This window comes from Globicephala melas, chromosome 12 (genome assembly GCF_963455315.2).
Source record: "Globicephala melas chromosome 12, mGloMel1.2, whole genome shotgun sequence".
Lineage (NCBI taxonomy): Eukaryota > Metazoa > Chordata > Mammalia > Artiodactyla > Delphinidae > Globicephala > Globicephala melas.
This window is the reverse complement of record NC_083325.1, coordinates 7,691,284-7,705,483: the sequence shown is the minus strand read 5'-3', so window position 1 is coordinate 7,705,483 and position 14,200 is coordinate 7,691,284. Positions and strand designations below refer to the sequence as shown.

General features: G+C 45.6%; 1 protein-coding gene across 2 annotated transcripts in view; it reads right to left on the bottom strand.

Moving 5' to 3' along the window:
• AFF3 (ALF transcription elongation factor 3) overlaps window positions 1-14,200 on the bottom strand; it is a 574,404-nt gene that overhangs the window by 16,515 nt on the left and 543,689 nt on the right. For both annotated transcript variants that reach the window (XM_060309207.1, XM_060309208.1), the window contains 2 exons: window positions 11,369-11,490; window positions 493-556 (listed from right to left, as the gene is read on the bottom strand). In XM_060309207.1, the coding sequence (XP_060165190.1) occupies window positions 493-556; window positions 11,369-11,490 (186 nt within the window). The remainder of the gene's footprint in view (window positions 1-492; window positions 557-11,368; window positions 11,491-14,200) is intronic.

Here is a 14,200-nt window from a genome sequence, read left to right as displayed (position 1 = left end):
GAAAACATCAAATCATACAACTTCAGGGTCTTATGTGCAGTGAAACAGTTTCTGGATCGTCCAGATTCATAGGAAAAATTCATTCTGGCAGGTACATATGAAGAACGTAAGTCTTTTTGAAAAGGGATTTGATCCTGGGACCAAGCCAAGCGTTGGCCAGGCTAACAAGGGAGAAATACGCAAACTTGGGTGTTTTCTTTTTAAGGAAAAAAACTATTACCACCCACTGACTCCATTGCCTCTGGTTCCTATTCAAACTTTAGGTCTAAACTGAAATATTAGTTTATCCAGGGCTTCCTCCCAGTCAGACATTATTGGTTGAGGTCATAATTTATTGGGCGATGAGCACTGGATTATATAAACATTTTTGCCTTTAACAGACCCAGCCATCCTTGTAATAGATTTTATAATGACCCTAGCTATGTTGCCCCAGTGATGAAGCTGTGGTACAAACGTCATTTGGAGGAAAGGATCTGGAGAGAAAAGTCTTACCATTGCATCTGCTTTATGCTTCATTCGCTTAGCTTCTTGCATAAAATAATCTGCACTGCGTGGCCTACGAGGAGAGGGTGATATGAAACGTCATTACCGTGCAAGTGCAAGATCTTTGGAAAACATTCTTTCCTTTGCTCACACTTGAAGCACAATTTCAAGACTCTTCTTAAGACGGAATCAAGTATTTTTCTTTTCTTTTGCATTTCCGAACTACTATAGCCTATATGTAAAAGACTACTATTATATTTCTCTTAAGTTAGCAATCCAAAACACACTCAATATATGCAAATAAATATATACATTTACGGTGATTTTTAACATGGATCCCCAGTACCTAATTTGCGAATCAGATTTTTTATTGCACGGTTAAGAAAACAAGTGCAAAATCTTATTTCACAGGTTAGTTACACAAAACAATCCCTTTTTAATGTAAAGATGGCAAAGGTATCTCATAATAATTGTATGGATATGTACAGGTGAGTATATTTCTGTACCCTTATGAAAATCAGTGTTGTTTGTATGCATAAATGGTACCCAAAGTTGCTTGTATCTCTATATCTAATTATTTTAAAGCTTTGCAATGAAAAATGAAAAGAGGTGCTGTTGCATGATTACATTCCAGTTGTAATAAAGTTAATTGTAAAATGATGTCTTCCTTGTCACAATGCAAACATGGCATGTATTCTCTCTAGTTCTGATGAACTGGCTGGTAAACATTAACACCAGACATGGGCATTATTAAAACAATAACCCTGGCCAGCGCTGACTCTGCTGGGAGATGAAGGGAATTCATCCAGAGATGGATCTGAGTGTGTGACATGACCCCAAGTTACACTAAACTACTCATCAGACAGTAACTTTAAATGCTTCATTGGATAGATTTTTTTAAATCTACGTACTTTAGGTACCATCAGCATAAACTTGTTTTGCATTATGGGTCTTTATATAATCAGTAAACTTGACCTATTCATGTACACACCATAAGCCAGGACCCCCTGAATGGGAGATAAGATGTAAGTAGCAATATTAATCATGAACTGTTTAACCTATTTAATACACTTATTTTGAACTGCCTTCTTTCAGCTAAGGCATCTTTTCCCCAATGCAGTATTAGGTAGTCAGAGCGTCCTTTTATCCTAACGGGTCAAAAGGCTTAGAAAAATCACACATACCATGTCAATGACATTATCATCCAAAACTATAATCCTCAGCTGAATGGTTTTAATCAATCAATCAAACAAATAAACAAACCAGGATCAAAGCAAATACTTAATTTTGAGTCACAAATCACAGAAGCAAGAAAAAGACCTTGGTTTTCTGTCTCTTCTTCCGCATAAAATATTGTCAGTACTGTGGAACATGCTGGGAATTTTTAACTTTTCCAACAAAGAAATGAGGAACATGGCTGCAGGATTTCCCTAATGTGCATAATGAAACTCTGTTTCTCGATCATGAGCCCTTCACCATTTTTCCTGCCATGCAGGCCTGGACTCTTTCATTCATCATGATGGGTCTTCATTGGTGGGTGAGGCCTGAGGTTTCCTTCAAAGGAAGGCCCTGCTCTGACCGGCTCTTCTTGTTCTAGTTTATTTCCTCAACGTTCACGCTTCTTCCATTTGAAGGGCGTTTTAGTTGACTTTCACGATGGTTTATTCTTCTCTGTCCACATATTGACCTTTGAACACATACTGGCTATCTGTGGGGTCTTTGATGCCGACTGTGGCAATTTACATTATTTTTGTTCTTGTTTTTGTTGTTTAATGGACTGACTTAATTTTTCTGAGCAGTTGTAGGCTCCGAGCAAAATGAAGTGGAAAGTACGAAAAGTTCCTGTGTACCTCGTGCTTCTGCACGTGCACAACCTCCCTCACTACCAACATCCCCACCAGAGCAGCACATCTGTTACAATCAATAAACCGAAACTGACATATCATCATCACCCAAAGTCCACAGTTTACATCTGGGTTCACTCTTGGCGTTGCACATTCTGTGAGTTTTGAGAAATGTATAATGACACGTATCCACCATTATAGTATCATACAGAAGAGTTTCATGCCTTAAAAATCCTCTGCAATATCTTTCGTTTGTCCTTTTGCTGAATGCCCCAAAGCAGAAGACCAGACCTACCTCTGCCCAAACCCAGATCTGACTCCTGAACTTCAGATGGGGTCCTGGAGCCTATTTGTTCAGGACAAGAGTTCAGGCATCTCCATCCATCTCTCCCCCAGTTATCAAATGGTATGAATGCTCCCTTGTAAACATCCCTTTCTTTCTCCAGTGACCATATCCACCAAGTCTAGGCTTTCATCACCTCTCCTGGCCTCTAGTTTCACACCCATCCAATCTATTCTGAGCTTTAAGCCTTGACCAATGCTTGTAAAACGTGGCTTTCATTATATCACCATCCTACTCATAGATCTAAAATCCATCTCCAGGGCCTATGAATTCCAATCGCAGTTCAGGTCTCCAATCATCTTGCCTAACCCTCTTAACCGTACCACTTACTCACCAAGTCCCTCAACCACAGCCAGAGAGGTGTCCTCACTGTCTGGTTGACATGCCATGGCTGTCTTAGAAGCTCTGCTCATCCTTTCCGTTCTTCCTGGAACACTCACCTCTCTGCTCATTCATTAAGTGCTTATGATGAGCCAGATGTTACCTGTCCCTCAAATTCTTAGGCCGTAAGGCCTTCTTGGTCATTTCGGTCATGATCAGCTATGTCTTTCCTGATCTCAGATACCACCTCTTGTTTACACTTCACTTCCAGGCATTTAATTACCTTCTGCTGTCCTGGGCTACAGTCACTGCATGTATGCAAACTTTGCAGCTGGACCATTTTCAGCGGGGGCCCTGTTGTAGACCTCTTTGATCTTCCCCACCTTGTAGTTTTAGGTACATGGTAGAAGAGAAATGAACCCCCCCCTTGCATTCATATTTTGAGTTTCAAAGAGAGAGAGACAGGGTTGACTTCTGATGGGGTGCAGCCTCGAAGGCAATGAGCCAGAGAACATCTCCATGGCAACCTGAAATTCTCCACATCATTATCTGTCCCACACTCCAGTATAGGAATTTGGTCGTTTTTCTCTTGCCCTGTTTTTTGTAGACCTCGTCACTAACGGATCATCATTTTTTCAAATGCATTTTGTTCTCACGAACAAATTACTTTGGTAATAAGCAAAGGCATCTGTTAGCCTTCTTAGTTACCCCTGGGGTGGCAGTGCCACCTAATTCCTAATACGGGTACCTTAATCAATGCTGTTTTTATCTGCAGCATGTAAGTGTATCCTTTAAACCTGAGATGGAGGCTGAGTCACAAACTCTCACAATGGTGTAGGTGGATAAGTAACACATCTATTTTCTGACTACATCACAGCAGCTACAACATTAACCTGAGATGCTGAAGAAATGTACTATCAGGGCCTGTTTAGGATCGCATAAGAATTCTCATCTTTGCATCTAATGGAGGGCTTATTACACTGAGTCACTGAAGATTGCTTGATGATGGGCCCATTTGTTTTCCTTTCAGGTGATTTCTAGAGCCACACTCCTAGATCAGATCATTATAAAGGCAATGGGATGATGGGATGTCACCCAGATGGTCCGGCAAGGCAGTGGACACGTGCTGTCATGAAGGCATCACTCCGACAGTGACTTTCAAGTCAGCAGGAAAGTGAAGCTGCCGTCACCATTGTGGCAGTTACAGAATATAACATGGCACAGGCACTAAAATGAATCTAATGATCGCAGCGTTCAAACTCATTTTTCATTGAATCTCCTTTCTTTTCTTTCACATGGAAAACCTAGAGTTTTGCTTTTCATTGTGATCATAAGGTTCTTCACACCGTTTCTCACAGCGATGGTATTTGATGATGATACGTGAGCAACCCTAAGAAAAGTACAGTTCAACATCATGCATGTAACTAACCGTGTCTCTGGGGCTCTTCAGAAGCTGGGCTCGAGTGATCCAAACGCCAAAGCCGAGCCCTGTGTATCTTTGTTATAAGAGCTCTTGGCAGCAAAAAAAATGGGAGCACTTGATCCAGAGGGGGTGCGCCCTCCTCACCTCTCATTGCCCCCACCTACACGCGAGCCACCTTAGTTCTAAGCAGCGGCGGGGGCTGAGCTACCCTAAAATTTCTTCTGGCACCAGCGTATTAGAGCAACCTCGCTCTTTGTTCTCCTTTGTGGCTGCGATGGAGTTGAACGCCCTCCCACGGAGAGGCTGGCGGGCTGCTTTCTGTGATTCCTACCTCTGTGAAATGCACCTCCTCAGCAAAACCAGCCTGTTTTGTGAAAACTGGCAGAGATGGCGAACTCAACGTGTCTGAACAAACGGGTTCCTTGGCAGAGCCGAAGTGGGGATCATTTTCTCAGGGAAGTTGAAATCCAAATCAGACCACTAGGCAACTGCAGACCAAATGAATTCGTCATCTGATAGCCTGTCAGCCTGTCATTTAATAAGTCCCCGAGGTGTGACTGTGGCCCAGGCTGTGAGGTACTTTCTTGACCAAGAAGAACGCGTAAGAAGTGAGGTAATTGTTTTTCACGCACTGAGTAAGTGGGTGCTGCCGATGAGGGCACTGCACAGCCAGGGACCCCGGTGCTGCCGCTGGCTTTATGAGTGCTTTCCGAAGGAAGCAGGAAGACTGCTTTCGGCAGCAAGGATTCAAATGCAGCTTTTGTTTCTACGCCCTTGATGTTGGCTGGGACCCCCGAGTCCCTGGCTTCTCAGAAGCATAAGCAATCACTCATTGTGTCTCCTACAGGCCACAGGCTCTTGCAGGTGACTCCTCCCTTGGCCACACATAGAAAACGGCGTGTGCTTTCCAGGACACACAGGCTAAATGGCAGGTTTTTGTCACCTGAGCATAAGCAACTTTCTCTCGAAAGGGAAACACATCAATTTGATTGTTGTTCTTCTCTGGGTGTGATATTTAACAAATGAATTTATTCACAAAACAGAAACAGACTCACAGACTTAGAAAACAAACTTATGGTTACCAAAGGGGAAAGGCGGGGGCAGGGATAAATTAGGAGCTTGGGATTAACATATACACACTCCTATATATACAATATATAATCAATAAGGACCTACTATATAGCACAGGGGACTCTACTCATTACTCTGTAATAACCTACATGGGAAAAGAATCTGAAAAAGGATATATGAATATGTATAACTAAATCACTTTGCTGTACACCTGAAACTAACACAACATTGTAAACCAACTATATTCCAACATAAAATCAAAAATTAAAAAAGGGCTTCCCTGGTGGTGCAGTGGTTAAGAATCCGCCTGCCGATGCAGGGGACATGGGTTCGAGCCCTGGTCCGGGAAGATGCCACATGCCACAGAGCAGCTAAGCTCATGCGCCACAACTACTGAGCCTGTGCTCTAGAGCCCGCGAGCCACAGCTACTGAAGCCCGTGTGCCTAGAGCCCGTGCTCCGCAACAAGAGAAGCCACCGCAATGAGAAGCCCACGCACCGCAAGGAAGAGTAGCCCGTTTGCCGCAACTAGAGGAAGCCCGCATGCAGCAACAAAGACCCAACGCAACCAAAGATAAATACATAAAATAAAATAAACCATGATAACTGTAGAAAAACGACTGATAAAAAAAAATTAATCAAAAGAGATAAAATCATTTGACAAGCCCTTAAAATGATCAGAGAGCTCAGATTTCAATCAGGGAGATCTAAAAGGCCTTGTCCCCAGCTCCTGCCCTCCCAACACCCCCAGCCAAGTCCTCTTTTTCCCCTTTCTTTCTGTTTTGGTTAGAAAAAAATAAAAACCTGGCTGAGAGGGGTTCATAAGTGAAAAAATTCCATATGAAGAACAGAAAGGCACATGAATGGTGTATCAGGAAAGGTGGGGTCCAGCTTTGAAGCAATTGGGAAGGGGAGCCCCTCGGGAGAGGAAGAACGGCCACAGCAGGTCCACCGTGGGCGCCTTGCCTCGACGTAACATCACCTACTCAAGGATTGCAGTTGGTGTCCTCTCACTCCATCATCTGGCCTTTCACATACAGGAATCTTCCACCCTCCATAAAATTAAAACGCTTTTAGCTATGAGGCGGCTGAGCATATCACAAATGCCGACTCCCTCTTCCTGCCCTGCCAGCCACATCTCCCAGGCCAGGGCTTCAGCACTGCGTGGCTAGGGAGTCTCTTCTCGCGTAGGGAGGTTTAAGTAGTTGGGTTCCTGGTATTGGTGCCACGGGGACAGATGGGACGTTTGGTGGTGTGGCTGAATGTGACGATCATGACTGACTCTTCCTTGTGAAATGTGGGCAAGAGACTGCACATCCTTCTGGAAACAGCAGGCAGGGCTGGCACCCGGGGTTCTCGGGCTCCCCGGCACAGCAATATGGCGCGTGGGAAGACAGGCCAAGCATTTCACCACTCAGCTCTGCTCTGACGTCTGTACTGAGGACTTCGTGACACAATTGTTCCCTGGATTTTCCAGCGCCAAGAACTCCCCTGTCACTAATTATGACACCAAGTAATTTACAGCTCATGGCTCTGCACTAATAAGATCCGTTTCTAGGCTTTGAGTTGAATCAAGTGCTGTCACTCATGGACATAAATCCTTACAGATTTTTTTTAAACAGAAGTTTGGTAATTACACCAGTGTCACCTTAAAATCAGGGCTCTCGAGGAGAGAAAGTGGAGCACGGCTAAACGTCAGGGGTGATTCTGCAGGACAGGCTGACCTGGATCACAGTTTTAAAACAAATGATTCGGTTCAGTTCCATCTACATCCTGAACGGGTAAGTGACCTAGGAAAAGGGCCTGGAAGCCCGTGAATTTAAATTGACTTGCATGTAGTAGATTCCTTACATTCACGGAAAGAGAAAGAAAAAAAGATGCAGGCATTACCCCCTGGGAATGTTATTCTAATTCAGCTGGGGCCATTCAACGGTTGTTATTTGAGTGCCCACTGGATTCGGGTGGCTGTTGTCTGAATCTCATGTTCATTCAACCGTTAACGAGTATTTGTAATACAAAAGGATGAGTTTACTTTTTTTAAAAAAGCTACGTGATGTGGCTTTAAAAGTCACGTGACAGGATGGCATCTGTTACTCACTGGAGCGCTATAACTGGATTTCCATCAACTCTAAATCATTCCGCTGCTAATTCTCTAGTTCTTTCTTTCCTTCTGGTGGCCTCTCTTTGGTCATGTCGCTGCCTGTTGACACCTCTAGTGAGGAGAAGTCAAGGAAAATGGCAGGAGCCAGGTCATGGTCCTTGAGGCTGGTGCAGAGCAGAGAGGTAGCAGGAGGCGGCCAAGGTTGTGGTCCCGGGGAAGCTTCCTGGAGAGGCCACCCATATGCCTCCATCTTCCCTCAATTAATAACTGAGAATGAATCAATCACATACCCTTGTTCCTACCACTGGACCTCAGGACACACCAACTGAACCTGGGAGACACTTTACATACTTTTAGGTGAATTCCTAGCCCAGTGATCTCTTTATTATTATTATTTTTAAAAATTTATTTATTTATTTGGTTGCACCGGTCTTAGTTGTGGCAGGTGGGCTCCTCAGTTGTGGCATGTGAACTCAAAGTTGCGGCATGCATGTGGGATCTAGTTCCCTGACCAGGGATCAAACCTGGGCCCTCTGCATTGGGAGCGTGGAGTCTTAACCACTGTGCCCCCAGGGAAGTCCCCCCAGTGATCTCTTCACGGACATATTTTTATTGTTCCAATGAAGAGACAATGCCTGTTTTTGCTTTTCAAGCTTGAAGAATCTTCCCACGACTTTCTCAGTTCAGCAGTTAAGCGGCTGTTGGAGTTGCATGTTTCTCTTACTGTCATGGATTTCAAATCAATTGGGACACGTGGCAACTGGAAGATGTCTCTCTCTATATATGATGGATATGAAAGAGTGCTTTTTTATTCTATTGTACCCTTATCCATAAAGGGAGAAACACTGTATTGTAGCTGCCAGCCAGAAAAATTACACACATTGCTAATGGGAAGAACGAATGATAATAGCCTCTTGGTTGATACAAATAGGGACAAAATTATATTAGCTGCAGTCCCAGCAGACTGAGAAACATTGCCTCCTGTAAACAGTCCAAGACACTGCAGGTAGAAGTAGGACCATTTAGTTGTTGCTGTTTCAAACTTAGCTTTCTGGTCCATACACTGGGAAATTCCTTACATTTTAATTTCCCATACATGTGTGTGTTTAAACACCATGCCCTTGATACATTTGATGCTTTGGGTACCTTACTGTCAAATGCACGTGTGTTTGTTTATGTTGTAGATTATGACTGCTTCTCCTTTTTTTTTTGCTCCCTGAGTCCAGATCTTTTATAATACCTGCAACTTTCTTTTTCCTTTTAAATTTATTTTTTATTGGGCTTCCCTGGTGGCGCAGTGGTTGAGAGTCCGCCTGCCGATGCAGGGGACACGGGTTCGTGTCCCGGTCCGGGAAGATCCCACATGCCGTGGAGCGGCTGGGCCCGTGAGCCATGGCCGCTGAGCCTGCGCGTCCGGAGCCTGTGCTCCGCAACGGGAAAGGCCACAACAGTGAGAGGCCCACGTACCACCAAAAAAAAAAATTTTATTGAAGTATAGTGGATTTACAATGTTGTATTAATTTCTGCTGTACAGCAAAGTGACTCAGTTATACACACATATATATACATATATATATATATATATATATATATACATTCTTATTTATATTCTTTTCCATTATGGTTTATCTCAGGACACTGAATATAGTCCCCTGTGCTATACAGTAGGACCTTCTTGTTTATCCATTCTATACATAATAGTTTGCATCTACTAACCCCAAACCCCCAGTCCATCCCTCCCCATCTGCAAGCTTCTTGAGATGAATAAGGGCAGTTTTGGACTGGTAAAAATGACAGGTGGGCTTTGAATGATGTCTAAAGCCCCGTTTCCATTCTTATAAAGACTTGATTTGTAAGATAAGTATAATTGTTTTTAATTCCTCAAAGAACTGGGTTGCAACCTAAACGATATGGAGGCTGACCCATCCATATAACTACTTTGTCTTCAATTTGCTTCTTAATATTAGGAAGAGCATCTTTAATTAAGATGAAAATCAAAAAGATTCCTATATCTTCTGAATGCAAATTTCCACAATGTCATTAAACACGATTCTAATCTCCTGTTTTTGCAAACGGTTAAAGCTCCCTTGAACAATTTACACCACCAAACCCTAATTATATATGGAGTTGACTGCCTGATTGTACTCCCATTACACGCCCCCCACCCCGGGGATTAATTACCACCTCCCTTGATGCCCAGGGCAGCGGGCAAGGAGGGGAAGGGGAGGTGCTGAGGGTCAGGAGAGAGCGTGCTTGGGGTTGAGTGCAGCTGCGGCAGCCACGGGAAGAGGAGAAAAACACACGTCCTCCTGGGCCACCCTTACACTTTGGTAAAACCAATTATCTGGGAACGTGTTCAATAAAGAAACAAAATAATGTGGATTTGGCTTTGAACCCTCAAAGTCTGTGCCCTAAGTAACTTAATGAAGTCCAAGCAGGGCTTGAGGGCTACAACTCGGTATTCATTTTTTTTTTTGGGGGGGGGGTACGCGGGCCTCTCACTGCTGTGGCCTCTCCTGTTGCGGAGCACAGGCTCCGGACGCGCAGGCTCAGCGGCCATGGCTCACGGGCCCAGCCGCTCCGCGGCATGTGGGATCCTCCCGGACCGGGGCACGAACCCGTATCCCCTGCATCGGCAGGCAGACTCTCAACCACTGCGCCACCAGGGAAGCCCTAACTCGGTATTCTTGCTTCTTGGAGGTGAACCAACTGATCGTGCCTATGCTCTGAGTGAAGATAGGATTGGAAAGTAGGATGGGAGGGAGATGAGGGTGGAAGAGTCATCACCACCGCGCCGAGCTTTCACTTCTCAGGTGGTCACGCTCAGGAGAGACCATCTCACTGGATCTCAGATGAGCCTGTCATGACAGTCACTTTTTCCGATTAGGAAGCTGGGACTCAGAGACATTTAGCACCATTTTATTTTCTGACTCTGGGTGAGGGTCGTGGCTTACAGTCTGTCCCCTCAGCCAGACTGTCAACAGTCAGAGAGCAGGGTGTCCTCTCACTGTTGCCCGCTGCTCCACGCCGGGATTTAAGGGCGTGCCTCAAACACACACACGCTGCACGCTTGGTGAACGGCTCAAGTTGAAAGGAGGATTCAAGGCGAACTCTTGAAACCATACCTGCTGCCTTCCAGGCTTGTCCTTGACACATATTTTTTCCCCAAGAGCCTAAATAATTTTCAGTATCATTTTATCATTTCTCATTTGTCATTTTCAGCATCTCCAGAGCATTCCAGGATGTTAATTTATTCCTTTTCTTTTGTTTCTCCTCCTCTTAAATCGATGCCGGGAACGGAACTAATACTTGGGTTTCAGTGTTAGGACTGGGAGATGGATGACAGGATATTTTCTCCTGGATAAGAACTGTTTACACTTTTATAAAGACTACAGCATTTTAGAGGAAAAAAAAGCTTTCAGGAGTGAATCACTATTATTCTTTGCCTGTTATAATTTACAAAAACAAAAAATGCTTCTCCTTCTGGCAGCATACAACCCCAAATGCAGGGACTTAGAAATATGACTCATTGATGCCATTTAGTTTAGTTTTCTGACATCCTGGAGGCAGCCCTGTTAGCCCTGGTTGTTCTATTCACTCAGAAGTCTCCCAGGACTCAGGGGTACACTTGGAGTGAAGCTGCAATTCCCTTCGAGAGGGTGACGTTTAACAGATGAGATCACATGACAGAAATGGCCACCCTGTGAATCAGACGCATATTAAACCATCTCCCTGCTCCCACCGATCTGGCCCTCACCGTACCAACCAAGGGTCCACACTTACATGTCATCGAAGATGAGTTTCTGCCTCTTGCAGTCCCTGTGGCCGTTGGAGCCTGGAGACCATGGCTCTGTCTGTGGCCGTGACTTGTGGAGAACGTTTTCGGAATTGCTGTGAGCCGCTTTCTAAACAACAAACAAACACACCTGTATTTGAGAAACTGGCCACCTGGCTGAAGGAGCAACCTGTTAGAATCGCTTGTGTTCTGTGTTCTAGGTTAGAGCTGATGGTGCTTTCCTCGTTGAAATAAAGAAGAAGAAATACTTGCACTGCAGGTCTCAAGCTGGAGGCTTTTACATACGTGGTCAAATGCCATTCCCGGGACATCAAAAGGGCACTCTCTTGGGCTTCCCTGGTGGCGCAGTGGTTGAGAGTCCGCCTGCTGATGCAGGGGACGCGGGTTCGTGCCCCGGTCCGGGAAGATCCCACATGCCGCGGAGTGGCTGGGCCCGTGAGCCACGGCCGCTGAGCCTTCGCGTCCGGAGCCTGTGCTCCACGACGGGAGAGGCCACAACAGTGAGAGGCCCGCGTACCGCAAAAAAAAAAAAAGGAATCTCAGTGTGCCCACTCCCGCAGATCCAGATCTTGAACTCGCCCAAGCTCAGATGGCTATTGTGGGTGGAGGCTGGGGGCTTAGGATTCAGGCTCCTACGCTTCCCAGTTGGCTAGACCCATGGTTGTCCAAATGGACTGCATCAGAATCACCATTAACACACAGCCAGCTGGGCCTCACAGCCAGCATCTCTCACTCAGTACGTCTGGGGAAGAGCCTGACAACATGCATTGCTAACAAGTTCCAGGTGATGCTGGTCCAGGAGCCAAGCTCTCAGAACCACTGAGCTATAATCATCCCTCACAAAAGAGGTCATTCAGGTCACAATTGACGGGTTCTCATCAGCTGTCTGTGAAGAACAGGGAGAGCCAAAGGGAATCACTAGAAATTATTTAAGATGTGTTTTAAGAAGGAACACTCTGGATCTGGGGAAAAATGGAAACACCCTTTGTCCTGGAGATGCGGACATTATAGAGAGCACCTACTGTGTGCTGACGTCTGGATAATAAAACACCCCGGTTTTAGTTAGGAGATTCAAATGGATTCCTCTGAAGTAATTAAGGTGGAGTGTATATCAATGCTTCTTTAAATATGGACCGATTTTATGCGTAGACCAAGCCTCTTTGTTACGAGAGCCTCCAGGACTCTGGGCGTTTCCTTTCTGGCATGCAGGGTAGTAAATGACGGATGTGTGTGAGCCCTGCTCTAGGTGGCTCTCCCCAGCTAGACTGTAAGCTATCCTGCAGGCAGAGACTGAACCCTTTAGATCATCAGTGCATCTCTGTTATGTAGCAAAGTGCCTGGGACACCATAAATACTTCCTTGATAAACACCCGTTCAGTGAAAAGAATGCCTCAATAAAGTCTATCATGGTTTTACGATTCTCTGCATATCATAGTTGCTTGTGATTGAAGGATCTAGAGGCAAAGAAAAGTTGTGTTTGGTTTAAAATTGGAATCGTTAGCTTTTTGTTTTTTCTAATATGGTCTTCTCAGATTCGTGTATCCTAGAACCAAAGATAATTGCTCCCAAATGAGGGTGCATGAAGGGGTTAATTTCCTGATGGTTCCGTAAGATTTAGGCTCTTGCTGGACCATCTACTGACTCTTTTTGCCTCTTTAATTCATGGGATAAAGCATGACATGCTGCCTCCCCCCACTTTCTTTGCAGAGTCCTATCGCCAAGTCTCATTTCTCCCTGCCTCACAAAGCCCCACAGGTTTTGAGAGGCACGGGGTGGGGGGGAGAGTTTGGAATTAAATAATGTACCTGGAGGATGCACGGTCCAGGGCCGCCCGCTGTTAGATGGAGGGTGGCAGGAAAGAGGAACTTACATGCAGTGTTAGCTGCACAGGTGTCCACGGGGGTTGGGTTCTTTAGGCGGTACTGCCTCATTGAAATCTTACACCACCGTTTTGCAAATGAAAACAGGCTCAAGAGATTAAGCAACCGGCCCAAGGTCACACGGTGACTAAGCTATGAGGCTAGAGGGGAACCCAGGTTCCCAGGGGAATACAGCGTGTTGGAATCACCCTTGACAAAGTCACTGGAAGAGGGGTGGTGGCAGCTGTCCCACCCTGGTCACCACACTGGTCACTGAGGGCAGCGGGAAGCCCTTCAACTTTGGCCTTGGGCTCCAATCCTGGATTCAGCTCTGCCCCAGGGCAAGAAATCTTTTCCAGTAGAAAGACTGGTTGGTCCAAAACTCCCAATTTACTTTGTCCTGGGAGAGTTACGTTAGGGCTAATTCTTTTCAGGATGGGAAATGAAGTCCTCCAAAGAGTGTTCCTAAGCAGAAGAGGCTGAAAATGCCTCCTCCGTTTCTTCGGCAGCTGCCTGTGCGAGAGGCGAAGAGCAGCTGCTTTGCCAGGGCTTCCCAGACCAGCCTTTAGGGCTGCTTTGCGGGACCTCACTGCTCACCACGTATCAATGTAATCTTCCTCGACCAGGACAGGCTCCCATCGGTAATCTACCCGTTGGACCAAATGGAGGTATGATGCTACCGCAGCCAGGCATCCCACAGCAACGAGGAATGAGACCCCCAATGCCGCCTCATGGTCAGTACGGCGGCCATCCTCAAGGCGTGCCAGGTTACCTTCCTGGTGCTACGCTGCCATGTGGGCAGGGACCGCCAGTGGGGCCCCCTTACCAAGGTGGGCCTCCTCGACCTCCTGCAATGTCGCAAGGTGGGTGTCACTGATCTTAGGTCATCCAGTCTAATACGTTTGGAGATTAAACCTTTTCTCAGCTTGTGCTGTTTATACAGCCAAGCTTTCTGTCAAT